This window comes from Quercus suber, unplaced genomic scaffold (genome assembly GCF_002906115.3).
Source record: "Quercus suber isolate HL8 unplaced genomic scaffold, Cork oak 2.0 scaffold_297, whole genome shotgun sequence".
NCBI lineage: Eukaryota > Viridiplantae > Streptophyta > Magnoliopsida > Fagales > Fagaceae > Quercus > Quercus suber.
In genome coordinates this window covers 131,291-151,426 of record NW_027069753.1, presented here as the reverse complement: position 1 = coordinate 151,426, position 20,136 = coordinate 131,291, and the positions used below count along the sequence as shown (strand labels likewise).

General features: G+C 32.9%; 1 protein-coding gene and 1 pseudogene across 3 annotated transcripts; both read left to right on the top strand.

The window, feature by feature from the left end:
• The first annotated feature begins 2,594 nt into the window (after positions 1–2,594).
• On the top strand, positions 2,595–7,203 carry LOC112015628 (glycerophosphodiester phosphodiesterase GDPD6-like; annotated as a pseudogene).
• A 1,072-nt stretch (positions 7,204–8,275) lies between these two features.
• On the top strand, positions 8,276–14,029 carry LOC112015640 (uncharacterized protein At3g52155, chloroplastic). 3 transcript variants are annotated; one of them, XM_024048076.2, is made up of 5 exons: positions 8,276–8,812; positions 9,271–9,370; positions 9,501–9,680; positions 10,801–10,918; positions 13,602–14,029. In XM_024048076.2, exons 1-5 carry the CDS (start codon positions 8,488–8,490, stop codon positions 13,647–13,649), a joined length of 771 nt encoding a protein of 256 aa, XP_023903844.2. In that variant the 5' UTR covers positions 8,276–8,487; the 3' UTR covers positions 13,650–14,029. The 3 variants fall into 3 exon arrangements, with proteins under 3 accessions (XP_023903844.2, XP_023903843.2, XP_065638387.1); XM_024048075.2 differs by lacking the exon at positions 13,602–14,029 and adding an exon at positions 13,227–13,527; XM_065782315.1 differs by lacking the exon at positions 13,602–14,029 and having other exon boundaries at positions 10,790–10,875.
• The last annotated feature ends 6,107 nt before the right edge of the window (positions 14,030–20,136 follow it).

Genomic DNA, 20,136 nt, shown 5'->3' with positions numbered 1-20,136 from the left:
AATATCAAAGTTATTATGTCTTTTAAAATTTTGATTACCTTTCAAGCTTACGAACATTCTGAACTAGAAATCCCCATTATGTTATTAAAGAGACAAATAGGAACTAAAAGATCTTTTTGTTCATTTATACAAACTGTCAATGAGAGTGTCAAACCTCAAAGGGAGTGTCATTATGTTTATCTATTTTGGATCCTTTGTTTTTTTCTTGAAAAATTGACATATTAGTTTAGAAGTCACAGTGCGAGAAGGCATAGACTTCTAATAAATTATCACATGTATTGGATATATGTATCATGTAATATGATGGGTACTTAGATTTTATATGATTTATACAAATCTTGGCAAACATACATAGGGATAACCCAGGGGACCTGGGGCCCCCTAGCCCAAAGAAAAAAAAAATTGGGCCCCCTGCCTAAAGAAAAAAAAAAAATTATTGATTATATTTTTTTATTTCTAGAGTTGAGGCCTCCCTCCTCCAAAAACTTAGACCCCCTCCCTTTTAATTGACCTAGCCCAACTAGCAACTACTCAACTCAAAAACTTAACAAAAACAAAATTTTAAAATAAAGAATAAAAAATTCTAGTCAACCTAGTATTAAAGCACTAGCATCAGGTGTTCTAGATGCTAAATATTTAGTATTTAGAACACCAAATACCAAACACACTACCATACGAAACATTTCAAATGCTATATTAAAGTAGCAAAAGTAATTTTTGGTTTGTGAAATAAATTTTTTTGCAATAGCTTATGCTCTTAAGAAACAATATTATTTTGTGTTTTTTTTTTTTTTGTCATTATTGGTAGATAATTGCATCTCTTTTTTTTTTAGAATCAAAAACGGTGGCTCACATATGTTATCACAGCTGATTACACGCCATAGATATATCACCTGTGAGTACCAACAGCACATAATGGTGCCTGCAACTTGGACTCCACCCATGCACATCGTTTTTTTTTTTAAAAAAAAAAAAAACCAAAGTCCAAACCCTACACCTGTGGGGTATGAGGACTCAAACCCGCGCTTGGCACAGCCATGAAGAAGGGGGCAACCACTATGCCACACTAGCTGATGGTAGATAATTGCATCTTAATGTATTAATAAACAATAATTTTGTGTATTTATCATGGTTGATAGTTTGTTAATATTATATGGATATTTTTTCTTATACTTCAATCCCCCTAGCTTGAAATCCTAGGTCTGCCACATACATAATCGAAAATAAATGGATACTCCTAATACCTAATTCCAGCCCATCAAGTCCTGTTGTTTATTCTTCTTTAAAAAAAATAATAAAGTCCTGTTGTTTATCTTAGTTAAAAATAATAAATAAATAAAAGAGAAGAAGAAGATTAAATTCTATCGTGTCCTATACCATTAAAAAAAATCCTAGCTTAAAAAAAAATGTAACAAATAGTTTAAGTCTACTAGACTACATTCTCAAAAAAAGTCTACAAGACTACAAACACTGCATAGAAGACTATAAACACTGCATGAAACACGCTAACAGGAACCCTTCAAAATTGCTCTATATAAACATAGGAGAGGTGTTACGTTCACAATATTTTTACAACAAATCATAAGTAGTTAGTTGTTATTGGTTTAAATTTGAACCTAACACTAAGATTACTTTTTTGCCCAACAAATAACAACCAGTAACTTGTCACTTAGGATTTGTTGTAAAAATATTATGAAAATATTGTAAACATATCATTTCTCGTAAATCTAGAACATAGTTCAAACGTAGAACACATTTCAAACTCAAAGAGAGCAATTTTTCTTAACACTAAGAGAGATCAAAATGTCTTTTGACTGGTTAGTTTTTTTTTTTTTTTTTTTGGTTCTGTTCCTTCTTTCATTGGATTGGCTAAGTTTAGTCACATTGTTTTGTTTCAAATTTGTTTCCTTTATTCATTTATGCTTTGTTTTTGTTAATTATGATTTGTTTGCAATGTTATATGTGAGGTATTTGCTTGGTCATTTCTATTTTGTTTCCTTTATTCATTATGTTTGTTTTTTGTTAATTATAGTTTGTTTGCTATGTTATTAGGGAGGTATTTGGTTATTAAAGATCTTAAGCGGGGTATTTGTAGTATTTGCTAATACTTTGGTATTCGTGTGTGGGGTAATTTTTTATTCTGTGTGTTGTGTTAAGTTGTTTGCCTTTTTTTTTTTTTTTTTTTTTTAATTGAAAATCAAACGAAGAGAATGTTTTTGGTTTTCTGTTGAGGGAGGTGATTTCATTTATTAATATTTTTATCAAATTAGTTATTTATTAAGTTGAATTTCCTTCCCAAATGATAAATTCTTTTTCTTTCTTTTTTTTGAGAACTTCAAATGATAAATTCTAATATATATGATAAGATTAAAGTTACAATATATGAAATAATATTATACTAACTAAATTGATTGATCCTTGACTCTTAAAAAAATAAATAAAAATTGACTGATCCTTAGAATTGAGTTGGACAAGTTACTTATTCAGCCATGTGTATCAAAGCCATCTTTTTCTTTTTTTTCTTTTTTGATACAAGATAGAAAAAGCCATCATTAGTTTACAGTCACTCATTTTGTTTTGGAGTTAATAGTCTTATGACTTTTAGCAAAATTAATGTGAACATTGATGTTGTGCACTTGACAGGCTCTGTAGTTGTACCTTTTCTAATTCTGCTAACTATTGCGCTATGTGTTGGAAGACCACTTCCAAGTAAATTAGATGATGTTGATAAACAGCCCCTACAAACATCTAGGCCATATATATAACATTGCTCGTCGAGGTTCAAATGCGGAGTTTCCTGAAGAAACTGCTGCTGCATACATGGTATGTCTCCTTTCTACATGTAGTTTGATATATGTGACTGAAGCTTTGACTAAGATTTCTCATTTATTAATATTACATATTAATGTTTTATACAAGGGTCTATGAATTTCGGTATACATTAGATCACCTTTTCTTCTGATTCTTTTGTTCAAATTTATCAAAGAATATGTAAAAACAACTATTGGCTGCTAATATATTACATCAAGTTAAAAAGTTGCCAAATTGCATGGATTTTAAGGTATCAAGCAGCCTCCTTCTTTTGTGCTTAGCCATGAATTGTTATGTTATATATCATTTTATACCTTATTATTTTTCTGTGCAATAATGAATGGTCCCTAAACTTTATTTGGCATTGCAGAGAGCTATTGAAGTGGGGGCAGATTTCATAGAAACAGACATTCTTGCCAGTAAAGATGGAGTGCTGATATGCTCTCATGATGTAACACTTGATCTTGATAATAGAACAAATATTGCAAACTTTAGTCAGTTTGCTGATCGAAAAAGAACCTATGAGATCCAAGGTGTGAACATGACTGGGTGGTTCGTAGGTATGTATCAAAGCTACTCCTTGCATTTTTTTTTTCTACTTTTATTTTTCACGTGTAATTATGATTGTTTGACACATGACTTTTATGCTAAATTTTTTAATCCCATTTTTATGTTTTTCATATATTGTCTCGAACATAAGTTACAATTCATCAATCTGACTCTACCTAACCTTGATTATGTGCAGTTGATTTTACATTGGAAGAACTGAAGTTACTAGGAGTAAATCAGCGGTTCAGTTTTAGAGATCAACAATATAATGGTATGTTTCCCTTTTTTATTTTTAGTAAATCTTCTAAGTCCTTATTTGTTCTCCCTACTTTCCTCCGCATTCTAGACCATTTGTGGGCTCATAATAATTCATTACTTAATGATGGAGATTGTTCTACTTCGTATCGAGTTGTGATCAAACTTAGATTAAACTATATTACCATAATCGACATGTATTGAGTCTGGATATAATTATTTTTATAAGCTATAGTATTGAATATAAAAGATCTTCAAGATAATAATAATAATAATAATAATAATAATAATAATATTATTATTATTATTATTATTATGCAATAAGAGCAGGAGGATCATATCCCTTTTTGATATAAAAAGAATTGCTCTACTTTTTTTTCTTATATATTGTCTGAACTTCAAGTCTTGATAAGGGTTGGTGGGAGCCCAACCAATTGGCTACAGCATTGGATTTAAATTTTTTCAAATAAATAAAAGAATATTTGTAATGATGAATTTTCTTAAATTGAACCTGTTTATATCCTCTAATTTAAGTACGCTTATGGTTTCCTCTAATTAAATATTATTATTTTCTTATTGAGTAAAAATATTCATAGACATAATTAATAGTGTTTTCTTCTCTTTCTTATAATAGTCACATATAAAAAGTTTGTCTTAATTCTTTTCAAAAAGCATTGTTCACTTGGAGATGTCCAAATTGCCTAATGAATCATTACATTAGGCAGTTTGGAAATTTTATTCTTTTCAAATTTTATTCTTGTGTCTTTGAGTGAAATGAAAAGCCATAACATAGTTAAACTTAAACATTGTAGGGGCCTTTTTTGTGTTGTGCGTTGGGCTGGGCTGCCTCCTGCGGTGATAAGCCCAAGTATTCTGAGTAGGAGAGTTGATACCGACCCAACTGTAACTCACTTTGGGCCGGCTTGTGCGCAAACTAGGCCTCGTCTGCTAGGAGTGTACTTATGGCAGGCAGAGCTGTTTCAAATGATTTACGACAGGCAAATATAACAATAGCAGAAGAACAAAAATATGGTGACCTTTGCTTAATGAAAAATGACCAAGTAATCCATATTTATGACAATCACAGTAATAACAATAGCTTGTACAAAAGAAGTGAAGGATTAAGTGACAATATGAGTTAATGGAAGAAATAATATCAAGTCAAGTTTGGGTCTGTAGAGGCAAAGACCAAAGAGGAAAAACGCCTCCTCTCAATGAAACTAATCTCTCAGGAAAAGATCCTGCCGTGGGGATTAATGATTTTGAGAGAACCGGACCTAAATGATCAGTGCCCAAAGGAATCTCTATTGTTTACTTGCCTCAAAGAGAGTGGGATTTCGAGGGGGAGAGAAGGGAACAGACCTACTGGTACATGCCCATTATATTATCTTTCTTTTACTTTCTGTTTTCTCTCTTATCTTTTTTTCTTTCCTTTATTTTCCTTTTGTTTTCTTTTCACTTCGTAATACCTCTGTTTTTTCATCCTCTCTACAGGGCACGATAGGGTCCTTTTATAGGGCTTGCCGTGACCGGATTTTATCACCTTACTCCTTAACTGCCTTTATCTGGTCTAGGCATATTTGCTGACCACCAAAGAGTTCGTCTGTATACCACTTACCCTCGCCAAACAAAGGCAGGTTTGTGTCGTTTGTTAGTCCGCCGTGGCACCCTTTCCTACCACGGCGTAAATGCTTTCTTTCTCTCTCCCTCATGGCATGCACCTAACAGTTCCCCCCTCAACCTTGCCTCTTTTGGGCGGTCTGTCATCCCAGCAAGACGTACCTCCCAAAAGGGCTTGAGCAGGAACCATAGAATAGGTATTTTCCCCTCTCCTCACCACCAAACCATACCCCATTTACCTCTTACCTTTGACCCATGGCCCCACCACATCCCATATTGGCTAGATACAGGTTGGTGATGCTTAGACCTTGCGCGTGCTTCCCTCTCATGTATGTCCAAAATCTACCTGTTGCTCATGCATTTGCCGCGGTCTGAAGCTTTGTTTGCACAGTCTGCTGCACATCTTCGTTTTTTTATATGGGCCGTTTTATAATTCACTATTCCCTTTTGGGGCTGGGCTTCATTTAATACTGGGTTTTACATTTCACTTGGCCCATTTCTTGATTGCCATCATGTCTTGCCATACTATTTTGTCATTCCTGCTGTAATGACTTGGTCCTGCTGGTCCTCTTTTAGACCTGTCGTTTACTCTCTTCCCCAAATGGCTTTGCATGGCCATGGGCTTTCTTACTTAGGGGCTCCTGTGTCCCCTCGGGCATCCTCGGCCCATTTACTTGTTTTGGGCATCCTCAGCCCATTTCCTAACTTTGTGTTCCCATGGGTTTTTACTTACTTCATTGGGCTTCCCCGGCCCAATTACTTCATACTCATCCTTGGGGTTTGTGGTCCTGCCAATAATCCCCTACTCTCTTTGCTTACATTACTTTGAGCCTGCCGCGGCTCATTCTTACTTTTTCACATCATACACTACCTATGGGTTTGCTATTCTCTCTTTTCGAACCCACTTGCTTCCTCACGGCCCATTTATTTATTTTATGGGCCTATGACCCATTATTCCTGCCGCTTGGACTTAATGGTTTCTTTCTATGCTTGCCACTTCTATTTGCTACCTGCGTTGCTAAGTTGGGCTTCCTCCTTTCTATTTGTGTTTTACAAAAATGACCCTCAACAAACATATTATGAGAAGGTTAATTGGATTTTAGTTTAAACTAAGATAATTTAGTAATGTATGTAAATTCTGTTTAAGATTACTAAAACTATCTCATTGATTAACCATAATTTCTTATCATTTGTTTTCCAGGGAAGTTTCCAATTATCACCTTCAAAGAATACATATCAATCGCACTGGATGCAAAAAGAGTTGTTGGAATATATCCAAAGATAAAGAATCTTGTTTTTATCAATAAACATGTAAGTGATTTTCCTTGTGTCATCATCATACTTGGAAGCAAGAAAATTATACCAACTCAACTCATACGGTTTTGGTGCTCTTACGTGAGCTTACTTGAATTAGATAGGGATCATGTATCTTCTACAGTTATAATCTCAAATCTATATATTACTAAAAGCTGAAGCATAACATTTAATGTTGTTACGTTTAGACTGAGCCACATTAGCAGCCATGTCATTATCATTTTTTCCCTGAATTTGTCCTACAATTTAAAAATAGTTTTTCTAAATTTAAAAATCCTAATAAAAAGAAAATAATTCCCAACCCTATCTCTTTCCCGGTTACAATTTCAAACGACAACCCTTTGTGTTCCATAGTTACAATTTCAAACAGCAACTCTTTGTGTTCCACAATTATAATCTCAAATGGCAACCCCTCAGCTTCCTAACGCCAAATTTTGGCTTTCTAACTCCTTCATCTCTTCCTCTCCTCACACTATATTAAAATTGAAAATCTATATCTATCTATATATAATATAAAACACCACTCCTTATTGTTTGCAATTTAGTATTGTTGCTAACAGTCCAATATCACTTTTCTTCTAATGCATGCATAAGTTTAGTTTCCATGTATAATATATTTTAGATTGTGTTTGGCAGGGAATAATGAAAAATTAGCTGTTTGCAAGGATCGTGGAGCTAATGTTTGCATCAATTACAAGATGGGGGATTTTGTTAAAAGGGTGAAGGAAGAATTTGGTGGAAAATGTATTTTCTTTTATATTAAAACTTCACTTTTCTTCAACTACGGATTAGTGAAACTAAAGAATATGATTATTATTTTGTTAAGTGGACATTTTCACAGGGAGGTTTTTGTTATTATCAAGGAAGTTAGTAAGTTATTTCCTTTTTCAAGGCATATAAGCTGCACTTTTGGGAGTATCTACAGTACCATGGAAAAAAAAAACACTGCTAAGAGCCTGAAAACAACTTTTTGTTGCTCTTTGGGGCCATGTTTAACTTTGCCTTGAGGTGAAAAATGAGACTACAACATACAAAAATACAATCCCTCTGCAGAATGTACAACAATATAAAGATACAACCATATGCAGTAATGAAGATTTCCATCCATGAGAAGTGGAAGCATACAAGCATAAACAAATTATTTTCGAATTTTTTTTATGTGAGTTTTTGTTGTTATATTATTGCAATTTTAATGTGGAAATTGTTATATGAACCTATGAAATAATCATCAAGTTACTATTAACCTTGATTTATTTGTTCATATATACTCTAGAGATAACATATATAATATTATATCATGTTAATATGAAATTAATTGACATTTTTTGATTTATTAGTACTTAATAAAGAAAACAAATATGTATAATATATTAAAATAAAATTGCCAAACTTTTCGGTGTATACCACGTGTTAGTGACTGGTTTCTATAACACTCAAATACCTATTTTCACAATATTGAAAACTGAACAACAATACTTAAATGTGGCTAGCAAATAGGTTCTAAAACATTCTTTTTTATAAAAACCTTTTTTCAAAAAATAGATAAAATTTTACTATAATTTAATTTAAGTATATATGTCTAAAGTTCATTCTTTGAAAACTTGAATCTCAAACCTGGGAGAATGTTCGATAAATATTATTTTTCTTTTTCTAATTAACAAAGATTATATATTTCTCCTTAGGCACGTGCGAGTAGAGTGGTATACATACAAAAGAAAGAGAAGGAAAGATTAGAGGACAGAAGTGTGGGAAGTACGAGTGAAGTATAGGATGATGATGATAATGATGGCGTATCAAATTCAATCTTTCAATCTATAAATCATACATACTTCCTTAGTTCTCTCCGAAGTCTTTAAGGTTGTCTGTTGTTGTTTTTGTTGTTGTGTTACTTGTGTCAGCTCCAAAAATTTTGAAGTCCAAAATAGGAAAAAAGCAGTAATGAATGCAGTAACAGTGTCAGTGAGTAATATAGCATTATTACTACTCGAACCCATTTCCATTTACAGAGCTCCTCAAGTTTCAGCTTGCTTTCCCAACAATAAGAGCTTAATCAGTGTCAAATCCAGCACTAGTAGAAGAAGAAGAATAAGAAGGAACCCTATGCGTTTGGTCCCTCTCACTCGTTCATCATCGTCATCTTCATCTCCAACAATTGAGACAGTGGAGGGCCAGGCTCTCTCTGAATCTGAATCTGAATCGGTTACTCGTCGCCTCATTCTTCTTCGCCATGCCATGAGTTCCTGGGAAGACACTTCACTCCGAGGTATTAACTTTCATTATCTTTTTCCTTTATTTTTTTAGAATAATGGGTGGCTATCATTATCATTATCATTATAATAAGCGGATTCTATGTGTTATAAAACTAGGACTCTTGTCATGGACCAGTTTGTTAATGTAGAATAACTTTTCTTTATGTTCAATCACAATCGCAAACTTACTATGTTTATGTCAAGTCCAAATTTTTGTTTCAATTTTTAAGCATTTTCCTTCTATAATGTTAGAATAATGGTTAAAAGTTTAAACTTTTACTATTTCTTAACCACTTAAGCTTTTTGGGAAAATCAGTATTAGAGCATGTGGTTTGAGTTTGAACCCTGCCTCTGCTCCGGTTCTCATTTAGACCGCTTAAGTTTTGGGGTCAATTGGTAATTTACCAGATAATTGGCATAATCTCTTTGTCTTTATGTTTGTAGTGGTTTTAATTTTCTCTATTTTTCATAGATCATGACCGCCCTCTAAGTAAAGCAGGGCAAGTTGATGCTGCAAGAGTTTCTCACAAACTCCAACAGTTGGGTTGGATCCCTGAACTCATTCTGTGTAGGTTAGGATTTCTTCATTTTCAACAATGCTTCTCTAACATTCATATAAAATCAATTTTCAGAGTTCAATTTTCTAGTTTTAATGAAACAATTTACATGCTTCGAAATGCTTACTTGATGAATTGGTGCCAGCAATGCATTGCGAACAAGGGAGACACTTAAGATAATGCAAGGACAAGTCCGAGGCTTTCTGGATGCTGAGGTGCATTTCTTTTCAAGCTTTTATTCCATTGCTGTAATGGATGGACAGACTGCTGACCATATTCAGCAAGTTATCTGTAAATATACAAGGGATGAGATACTTACAGTAATGTAAGTTATACTCACTCCAATTAGCTTTTTCATTGTCACAATTTATGCATGAGGTATTTTATATTTAATAATAGTAGACACCCCAGGAAAATGGAATCATTTGTTTATTTTAACACCATGTTTAGAAATCAGAATCATTTCATTATCTATAACATTCATACTGCCTAGTGAGTATTTTCGGGTTTGCATATGGCAAAAGCTATGCTGAGGTATCTTTATAATGACCCCAAATGCCAATGTGCACTTCAAGCTGTTAAATAGAGAATTGTATGAGGACCCTATAACCAAATTTGATGGAAGAAATTGGAGGACCCTATAACCAACTTCAAGCCCAAATGCCAATGTGGTACTTAAAATTTTTCTACGTAACTTGAACTTTTGTGTCCCCAATCACAACAAACTAATTTAAACTTTTATTTATTATGTGTAATGATACTACATGATGGAAATGCATTTGCACATTTTTATGTGCTTAAAACCCTTCATCCTAATGGAGATTTTGCGGAAAGGTGTTTGACAACACCCCCATGGTAGTCCTGCTCTTTGTAAATCAGAGTTTAGAAGCAGTGTTGATTCGAGTTTTTGGAGATGGCTCCATTATAGATGCTGGATTGTTGTCTTCAGGTTCCATTAAAAACATAAGATTTCAATTTAAATTCATTTTCAATATGTGAAGTCATCTTTGGAATGTTTAATGTACATTTAAGATATATCCAGTCTATGCGTTTAATGTTGGCTAAAATTTTTCCCACTCATTTGTTTGGTAATCTGATTTAAAGAAAACATGTACTATATATATGGCCTTTCTTCCTGACTTCTGTTTTATGATATGTTTTCAGGCATTTATGTATTGATCTACCTCCTCTCCCTTTCCATTTTTGGATAAGTAATATTATATCCTTAATAAGGAAAAGAATTTAAGATAGAAAAATGTTCAGAAATATGGTTTTTGACATTTATCCTTGTTGAATCTTATTAGAAACCATCTAGCCCAAAAGCTAAAGACTAACAATGTATGTCAAGCTTACGAATACTGACTCTGAAAAATCTCAAATACTTCATGCTACTATGTCATTATCGAGAAAATAATTTGATATTTGATTATTTAGCAATTATATAGGTGTATGGGACATAATAGAGGATGGGAGGAGGCAGCCTCAATGTTCACAGGTGCCTCAGTAGAATTGAAGACATGCAATGCTGCTTTGCTCGAAGCTACTGGGAAATCTTGGGAAGAGGTTTGGCTTCTTTTCTCAAATGAATATATTTTTGAAGAATGTCATGTTTTGTTGGTATCATTATTTGTGTTATAGGTTCAGTAATGCATTTGTATGTATTGACATACAATGAGCTATTATTCCACTGAAAACTGAATGTTTTATATCTTGACATTAGGAGATAAATAGAAATCAATTGAAAATGCCTTATTGGAAAATTTACCATTAATGGATATACATCATTAAGTAAAATTTATTGATAAGTCACTCATCCATCCCATAGGTCTTGAATCCATGACCTTACACTTCATCCCATTATGGAGGGAGCCATTTGAACTAGAGTTCATTGGCATCATCAGCTAACATTTATTGGAAATTTTGTTAATATTAGTACTCTTAAATTGTTTGACCACATTTCCATTTGCATGGTTGGTTTTTTTTTTTTAAAAATAAATACTCCCTCTCTTAATTTCTCTGGCTGCGGTGGAAAGGTATACTAAAAAAGGATTACATCCTGATTTTAGGGTGTTTTCTATCCTTCATTCGTGGAACGGTCTGGAGCTAGTGGGGAGAAAAAAAAAAACACTCTTAAGGTGGCAATCAAAAGGCTTAACAGAGAATATGTTGTTGGAATAGAATGTAAGAGGTAAAGATATTACAATAGGATGGAAGATAAGAAAGGGGAGCTGAATGGTCTTTTCAGACTTGAAGCCAGTAGGACTTGTCACCATAAAGTTGAACTTAGGAATTCTCCAAGATTGGAAAAAATTAGGCATCAAGAAATTTAGGCTTTTCTTATTCATCAGAAAAGAGAAAAAAATTATTGGTAACTTACACATGCATCTAGTGAGACAGGTATGGGTAGGAGGGGGAGATAGAATCTATATGTTTGGTAGGAGGGAAAATGGAGAAGGGGAAAGGGTGGGAGAGGTAGAATCCATGTGTTTGATATGGGGAAAAAGGAGATAGAGTGGGAACAGAGGGGGAATCAATAACCCTCTAGACTGATCAAATCAATCCTATCCAAAAGTGGGCAGATTGGTGGGGAGATGGAAGGGGAAGGGAGGGGTTGTTTAGGAGGAAGAGTAGAAACTCACTTTTATCCCCTCTTCAAATTATTTTTGAAATATGGTGTAGCTGTAACTTATAATCCTTACTGCATTGCCCGCTTTTCACTTTTCCTCTTTTTTCCACCAAACAACATGATGGAGAGGTGGAATTCTCTTACTTTCACCTCGTTTTGCTTATCACCTCCCTTCTCATTCTGCCTATTTTCTATCCCTCCAACCAATCATTTACATTGTGTAAATTTTTATTCTTCTTCTTTTTCTTTGTTCTTTTGGGTGTCATAAATATGCAATAAAATCACCAAATTTCTTAACCAATTACGACCGACTAAGCCACATTGAGTGAAATCTGGTAATTGAATGAGTGGTTAGGCTTAGGATTTCTTTTTGGTTGGTGGGTGAGGAAAGATTCATGGGTGTGTGGGGAAGTAATCAGCTTACTATGTAGGACCTGAAAAAAGGAGCGTACCATGTACTAGGTGTAAAAGACTGGTGACTAAAAGTTTAGCAGTTCAATTTTTTTAGGAAGAGGATTTTATAGTTTTTAATGACATAGACCTTTTAGTGCGGGCTCTAACTGCTTTACTGTGGCCTTTCTCAGGAAATATGGGGTTATGGTTAAGATGCAGTTTTGTGTGTGGCAAATGAATTCTATACTGAAGGTGGAGTAAAGCAACATTTTTGCTAAGTTTCATCCTAGTCCATTAGCAATGCCAATAAGAAATGGGTTAAATGGCTGGGTTCTTATGAATTGATGTCAGTTCTCCCTAACCCTAAGGTCATCATTCCTTTTGCATGTGACCTTCATTCTTGGAGGACAGATTTTTTAGAATGTTTTTATAGGTAATGCATTCTTGACTATAGAAAGAAAAGTCTATAGTATCTCTAATTGGGAATTGGAGAGTGAAAAAGATGCTTTTTTATGAGGTAAAATAGAAATTAACATCTATGTTGCCATCTTCAGGAATTTATTTATAATTCACTTTTTCCATCTATGTTGCAGGCTTCATGAATTTATTTATTATTTGCTTTATCCCTAATTGGATATCTCCAAAAACACAGCATTTCATGTACCTTTCTTTCCCCCTGACCCTGAGTTGGTTAAATCAGATGTCTCTAAATAAATGGGGTTTCTGTATGAGTTAATTTTAATTATAGACTCCATGTTATCGGATTTTCTTTGGCCATAATCTGGGATATACCAAACAAGTTTCCTTTCCCATATTCCTCAATCTCTCTTTAACCCTGTTTGGTATACACAGGCATTTGCTTTGGCAGGACTTGGTGGGTGGAAGCTTCAGGGAATAGTGAAACCAAGTAGCAGCCTGTAGAATCTCGTGAAGTTTTGAATACTAGCAATAACACCCTGCATCAATATCAACCCTTCCCCACCCCCTTATTTGCTTTGTCCAGCTGTTGACTTTAGATGTTAGTTCAAGTTAAAAAAAAAAATTCCAATAAAAAAAATTAGATATTAGTACTTTGGTGCTGCTCTTGTATACTCCCCGTGTACTAGGGCTTTGCCCTTCTTTCTTTTTTAATAAAATCTGTATTACTTATGTATATATTTTTTTAAAAAGGTTGTTGTTTGTGTTGTTCTTCAATAAATTATCTTATTCCCTTTCCTCTGTTTGAAGTCTTCCATAAGTGAAGGTTTTGAAAAAGTTTGGTGGGACATCATCTGATTTCTGAGAAGCTTTCTGCAAAGTTCAGAATATTGGAAACCAATGCTCAGTCATTAAAGATACATCTACTTCTGCATGCAATAGTTTGTTGTGATAATTTGAGGTCTTGGTCAAGGCCTTACAAGTTGCAAGTCCATGGCTAACATCAAAGCGATGGTACTTTCTTTATGTGCTGGCCAGGTATGATGTTTTATTTGTATAGACTATCTCTACAAAGCAATGACACGGACTGCCAATTGAAGAACCAAGTTAAATTACTCCACTCCACTGTTTCCCATGCTATGGAAGAAGATATCATTACCTGCAATTCTTTCAACTGGTACCATCTCCCGCAAATGTATATGGTTGTAACTTGTAATCAATATTGCCAATGTTATTTTTTTGGGACCGAAGATTACAATGGAAAAAAAAAAAATCAAAATCATATGGTAATTAAAAAAAAACAACGAAAATTGAATTCAAAGTTCACATGCAATCTGGAATGTAATTACGATTTTTAGGACTAAGTGGGTGAGAATTTAGGATGGCTAAGTGAAGAAAGAGAAAAAATGGAAAAGTATTTATTTTTTTAATGGGTAAAAAAAAACTAAGGTACCAAAAAAAAAAAAAAAAAAAAAAAAAAAAATGAATGAATGTATATCACTACCATCCTAGTAGGGCGGTGCACAATAAGACGTGAGCTTAAAAAACCTATCTTATTTACCTCATCAGTCATCACTACTAGAGTTGATGGATGAGAAAGGACTCGGTAAAGTCAATTGCTAGCTGGAACTTAGAGAGTTCAAGTATAGTGGAGTTGTCAATTGCTAGCTAGAACTTAGAGAGTTCAAGTATAGTGGAGTTATAAGCTTGTAGGTTTCGTAGTATTCCTTTGTACTGTAACTATTTTAGGTTTTTCCACCCTCGCTTTGGGTTTTCCTCTTCCTAAACACTCCCTTGTGTTCAGTTTTGGTTTGGTTTCATTTACCTTATTTTCATATTGCTATTTATATGCTTTGGTTATAGTAGCTCTACTTTTGTTATATGGAAATTGGTTAATAACTTACATTTGGTACAGTAGTTGTTTTTAACTAAAAGTGATTTTCTAAATATATGCTAGGGTAATAATAGCAATTTTCAATTACTCTTTACAATTTCTCCTCCATCCATACATCCCAAGTTGTCCTGTTCTTATGTAAACTGATCAACCCAATATAATCGGTCATACTGACATTTGTTGCAAGAGAAATGCAATTATCCACAACACTTTTACATTAAATCTTAAATGGCATATTGTTATTTGTTATTATGGGTGGGCAAAAAAACAATTTAAGTTGTGAATTCAAATTAGAATCAATAACAATTTACTACCTATAATTTGTTATGAAAATATTGTGAAAGTAGCACTTTTCTTTATTTTAACTCAACTTATATATATAGATATAATATATCCTCATCTTCTGCATAATTTCATTTCTAGCCCAGTTGTCTAAAACCCATATTCACACATAGAAGAATACAGATTTTCACCAAGGGTTGAAGAGCAATAATGTTGTTGCATGTATATGTAGTATTGTTTTTGTTTGTGAAAGCTAGCCATTGGGAGATGCTATGGAGGGGAATTAAAAGGATGGTGATGGCTTTGCTTCGCAGTGATAATATAGTATTGGATTTGTTGGTGGGCGCAGTGGTAAACAGGGTGTGTGCAAAAATGCTTTGGGAATTCTGTCATAGATTCCTGCCTGAGCTTGTCCTTGTTTTTGATAAGCCCGACTTATTCGTTCTAAAGCATTTTCTTTCGGGTTTTGTATTTGGTGCATTTGGCTCTTCCTACTTCAGGCAGTTAAGGTTCTGGGTTTTTAACATTGGTGTAACCAATGGAAAATATGATTGGGATTCTGTTCTTGAGCGAGAAAGGTTCAAGTTCTTTTCATTTACTTGAGAGATCTGGATATAGTTTAGTTTAAGGTATATATAATAGATTTGCAGTATACTCATCAAGTTCATAAACTCTTCAAGAACAACATTTTATTATCTTTTGAATATGTATTAAGAGTTCTAATGCAACCCCATTTAGTTTGCTTCATCTTCTATTATTATGTTTTTGTTTTGTTTGAAGGAAAATTTAAATCCTGATTGATCTTGTGTGCCTTGGACTCTAATAGTGTCTCTCTCCCGCGCGCACACACAAATCTTGTGGTCATTTGAGGCTTACTATTTTTATGACTTTCACGAGGGAAGTATGTCTCTCTTTTTGAATTCTTAGTCGCAGTCTACCTAAGAAATGATTTTCAAACAAGATAAAATTTGGTGAAACTTTAGCTAAAAATTTTCAAACATCATAGTCCATAGAATGTGGATGATGGCATGATGCAAAGCAAAGTATAATGTCAGTCCTTCAAAAGGAGTCTTACATAAGCATTAACTAAAAAAATATATATATATATATATATTTGTCATTTTGCAAATCAGAATCACGATCACATAAGAATCATTCTTCATGTCTGTTTTGGATGGAACTATAACAAGAGAGTTCTTTCAATTTTTATTAGGAAGGGCCGCGCTCAATGCTTAAATGCTAAGGCCTTTTCGAATTATAAGATTTTTTTTTTTCCCTTTTTTCAAAAGAACGGTTCACTTCAAAAATGTAATAAGATAATGGAGAATAGATGACTATTAAGAAGAAGAGAGATCAAAGTAACCATCACCATATTGTTCATGCACATCATAAAGAGCAAGTGGTTTACCTTTTCTCGTGACTTCTTTTTTTGGGGGGGGGGGGGGGGGGGGGGTGGTTGTAAAAGTGAGATTTTATTAATGGGGGATCAAAAGAGACCGAGGCCTAGGGGTAACCAGCCCACATCATGAAAGACCCAAGAGGGGAGGGATGAGACGAGTAGGGGTTTCCAAGCCACACCAAGCCACACAAAAATAGGCCCAATAATTAGTATCATGGGCAAGCCCATTACAACATTTTGGAACGTATGAAAAAGTAAATTGATAAAAGAGCCTAGAAGTGATAAGGTTTTTATTGATTTTAATTTAAATCTACTACAGTACTACTTAAATAAAAATCAATAAAAACTTTTACAATAAATCATAAGTAGTAAGTTTTTATTAGTTCTAATATAAATATATTACTTAAATTACTTTTTTGCCCACTAATAATAACTTGTAATAATATGTCATCTATGATTTGTTGTGATTCTTGTGAAAACGTTGTAGACATAGCATTTCTATGAAGTCATCTAAAATGGGCTCATTTCCTAGCTTGGAGATAAGGATGGGTTGTTAATGCAGTCAACAATCAACTTTGCATCCCCTTAAAAAAATGAAGAGATTGCACCCAATATCTTTTGTTGTATTTACAGCAAGGAGGGGGGCTGCTTTAGCTTCAGCCCATGCCAGAGGATTTGTTGATTCACTAGTTGTAATGATGGAGTTGATGGTGCCACTGGAGTCTCTATTGACAGAGGCAATGGAGCCTTTGCTAGGAGAAGCCAAATCGAAATTGAACTTTAGCCAACCTTTTGTGTTGAGGGTGGATTCCAAATTGTTTGCTTTGTGAGATTGGTAAAGTTGAAAGAAGTTCGGGTAAGGGGCTCGAAGTATTCTCAAATATAAGTTTGTTCCTACTCCACCATAACCGATCATGAGAAATTGCCACGGAGAGGGAGAATTGCTTTTCAATATTTTGCTCAAGACCAAGTAGCCAGGCTGGTTATAGAATAATTTGGATCCAATTTGGAGCAGAGTTTGCAGGGAGGGCAACAAGTTTTGATGGCCATTTTTCTCTTTCCCAATGGTAGTAACAAATTTGCCTTATTAAGTAGAACCATCAAATATAATATAAGTGATTTAAGATGATATAAGTTTTTTTTTTTGTTTTTGTTTTTGGGACAAACGAGTCCAATCCTTTTTTAGTGTCTGACTATTTCCTCATGTGTATGCCCTTGTCCCACACACACTAGATTATTACAATGAGAAATCTCATAGGGGTGCCTCAAGATGCTGACAAGAAGTTTCATATCCAGATTCTCATGGATATCATCATGAGGCCATAAGATTCCACTAAGCCAACTTCTTAAGGTTAATATAATATAAATTTGATCTCTTGAAAATAATTGTTTTTAATGGCTATATTTTTTTTTTCTCTATTTATGTTTGAAGAACAAGTTTAGGGACAATTTGTTAGCCACTTTTTTTTTCATAACTAGTAAGTTTCTCATGCAATGTATGGATAATGTGTAATAGTTTATATAAAAAAAAAAAAAATTTGGAGAATATTGTACGTATATTATAGCATATTTGTTATAAAAACTTTTTTAGTAATGAGTTCATTATAAGAAGCAATAATTATAAATTGGACACACAAATCCATTATAAATATTTTGTTCAAGTAATGAGCAATAAAAAAAAAAAAAAACAACTATGGAGTAATACTGTATAATAAAAGATGATAGAAGCATGTTATTCATTCAATATTATTGATCTTTATTATATGATGTAATAAAGAGCTTCATTGTGAAATCTTGTTTTTTTGTTTCTTCAATGCTTTGTTTTTGCAGTATGGCAATACTTGTGAATCTTGTTGAGGAGTATATTATCATCATCTATTTCTTCATCTTCAACGCTTGAAGTTTGTTCTGTTCTTATCTGTTCAATTTTGAAATTTCATCACTTTCTCCTTTTGTTACATCATTTGTGTTAATCACTAATAAATTAACATTGGAAGATTCCTGACTAGATCTTACAAAGTTTGGACATGTGAATTTCTTATCGCTAAGATTTTGCATAGGTATTTGCATTCATATTAAATTTTAGTGATGTGACTGTTTTTTGCAAATGATTTTATATTGTTTTGTTACTTTATAATGAATTATGTAACAAAAGAATTAATATAGCATATTGGATTGTGTACTTTTTTTTCTTTTTCTTTTATACCTTTTTGTCATTTGAAGGTGCATAAAAAATCTTAACAACTGTGTAATTTTCAAAACCATCCTTTAGAATGAATTCATTCAAATGAACTAGGAAAATGTATTTTCTTTCTAAAATTTTCTTCAGATCATGTGAGATTCCTTCTCCAATATCAATCTGCATATGAGGAATAAATTTAATATATATTATGATCAAAATTTTTACAATAATTTAAAATTTTAAATAAGCTGTACCTCAGTTTGTTTTTTAGCAAGGTCTCTTGCAGATTTATTTAAAATTTTCTTAGCATTTTCAATCAAATATCACAAAAGTATGTAGTTTAGGTGAATGCCTTTAACTTTGGGATAGGGAGATTTTGTTTTTATTTTACATTTTGCATATCAAAATGATCCTAATTGTGGTTTGACCTTCCTTCCATAAGCACACGTTAAATATTATACCAACTTGTCATATCAGTGTTGGTTGTTGTAATATCGTAGCAATTCACATCTTGTAATGAACTTTGAAGTTAATATGATTTTTTTTTTAATGCAAATAGTAGGGTGTATTATTATTTTTTCATGTAAATGATGAGTAAAATTTTAAATAATTAATAAACATGTTTTGTAGGATCCCATTCAATGCTTTTGATCTCTTCTATTGTCTTCATATTCTTTAAAGATAAATTATCCTATAAAAATTGTTTTGCATGTATTTTTGTTCTTTCTTGTATAGAATCGCATTTTGACCATTCCTATCATTGAATTTTTTAAAAGAAAATATTATGTAAATGATATTTTGTGAGATAGTATATGTTATTTATTAGAATTTTTTATTATTAATAATTTTAAAAATATGCATATATCAATTATTTCAGCAACCTCAGGGATTTCAAGATTTATATATATTTTTGTTGCATTGGTTGATGACAAAGAGAATTTGCCTACATAAATTGCATAGGATATTATTAGTAAAAAAAAATTTATTGAATTGAAATTGAGAAAAAAGAAGATGTGCTTTCACGAGTATTAGATTTTCTAGAAGTATCATTTGCATGTGGGAGAGGTGGAATAGAATTTGTAAGTGGGTAAGAGTTTTGGCTTTGATCTACACGTAGGAAAGGTTAGACCTGGGTCATAACATGTAAAATAATAACTAGGTTTGAGCTTTTCATAAGATTTAGTTTGTTTTTAAAAGGTAACCAATTTTTTTAGAAAATAACATTTGGGCTAATTGCTAAGAGTAAACCAAGTTATTATGATTTATTGGGTAATAATTAAAAAAAAAAAACTTAATAAAAAGAAGTTAAAAATACTAAATGAAAAATTAGAATATCAGACTTCATGCCATTTTTATATATCATAAATTTGTTGACAAGTAGTGAGCGCTAGAAATAAAGATAGTATTATTAATAGATCAAAATGAAAGCGATTACCAACCGCTCATATTAGATAAAATATAATTAAAAAACATGAATTAAATTGTGTCCAGGAGATTTAAGTTTTTGTAAAGATGTTAAAGTAAGAAAGTACGTTTACCAAAAATAAATAAATAAAGTAAGAAAATAGAGAATTGCCTACACCAAAGA

What these genes read in the sequence shown, in the direction of transcription:
- LOC112015640 (XM_024048075.2), top strand. Translation starts at nt 8,488, where the DNA reads ATGAATGCAGTAACAGTGTCAGTGAGTAATATAGCATTATTACTACTC. An exon ending in GGAAGACACTTCACTCCGAG is followed by an intron (nt 8,813 to 9,270) that starts GTATTAACTTTC and finishes TATTTTTCATAG; the next exon opens with ATCATGACCGCCCTCTAAGT. An exon ending in CCTGAACTCATTCTGTGTAG is followed by an intron (nt 9,371 to 9,500) that starts GTTAGGATTTCT and finishes AATTGGTGCCAG; the next exon opens with CAATGCATTGCGAACAAGGG.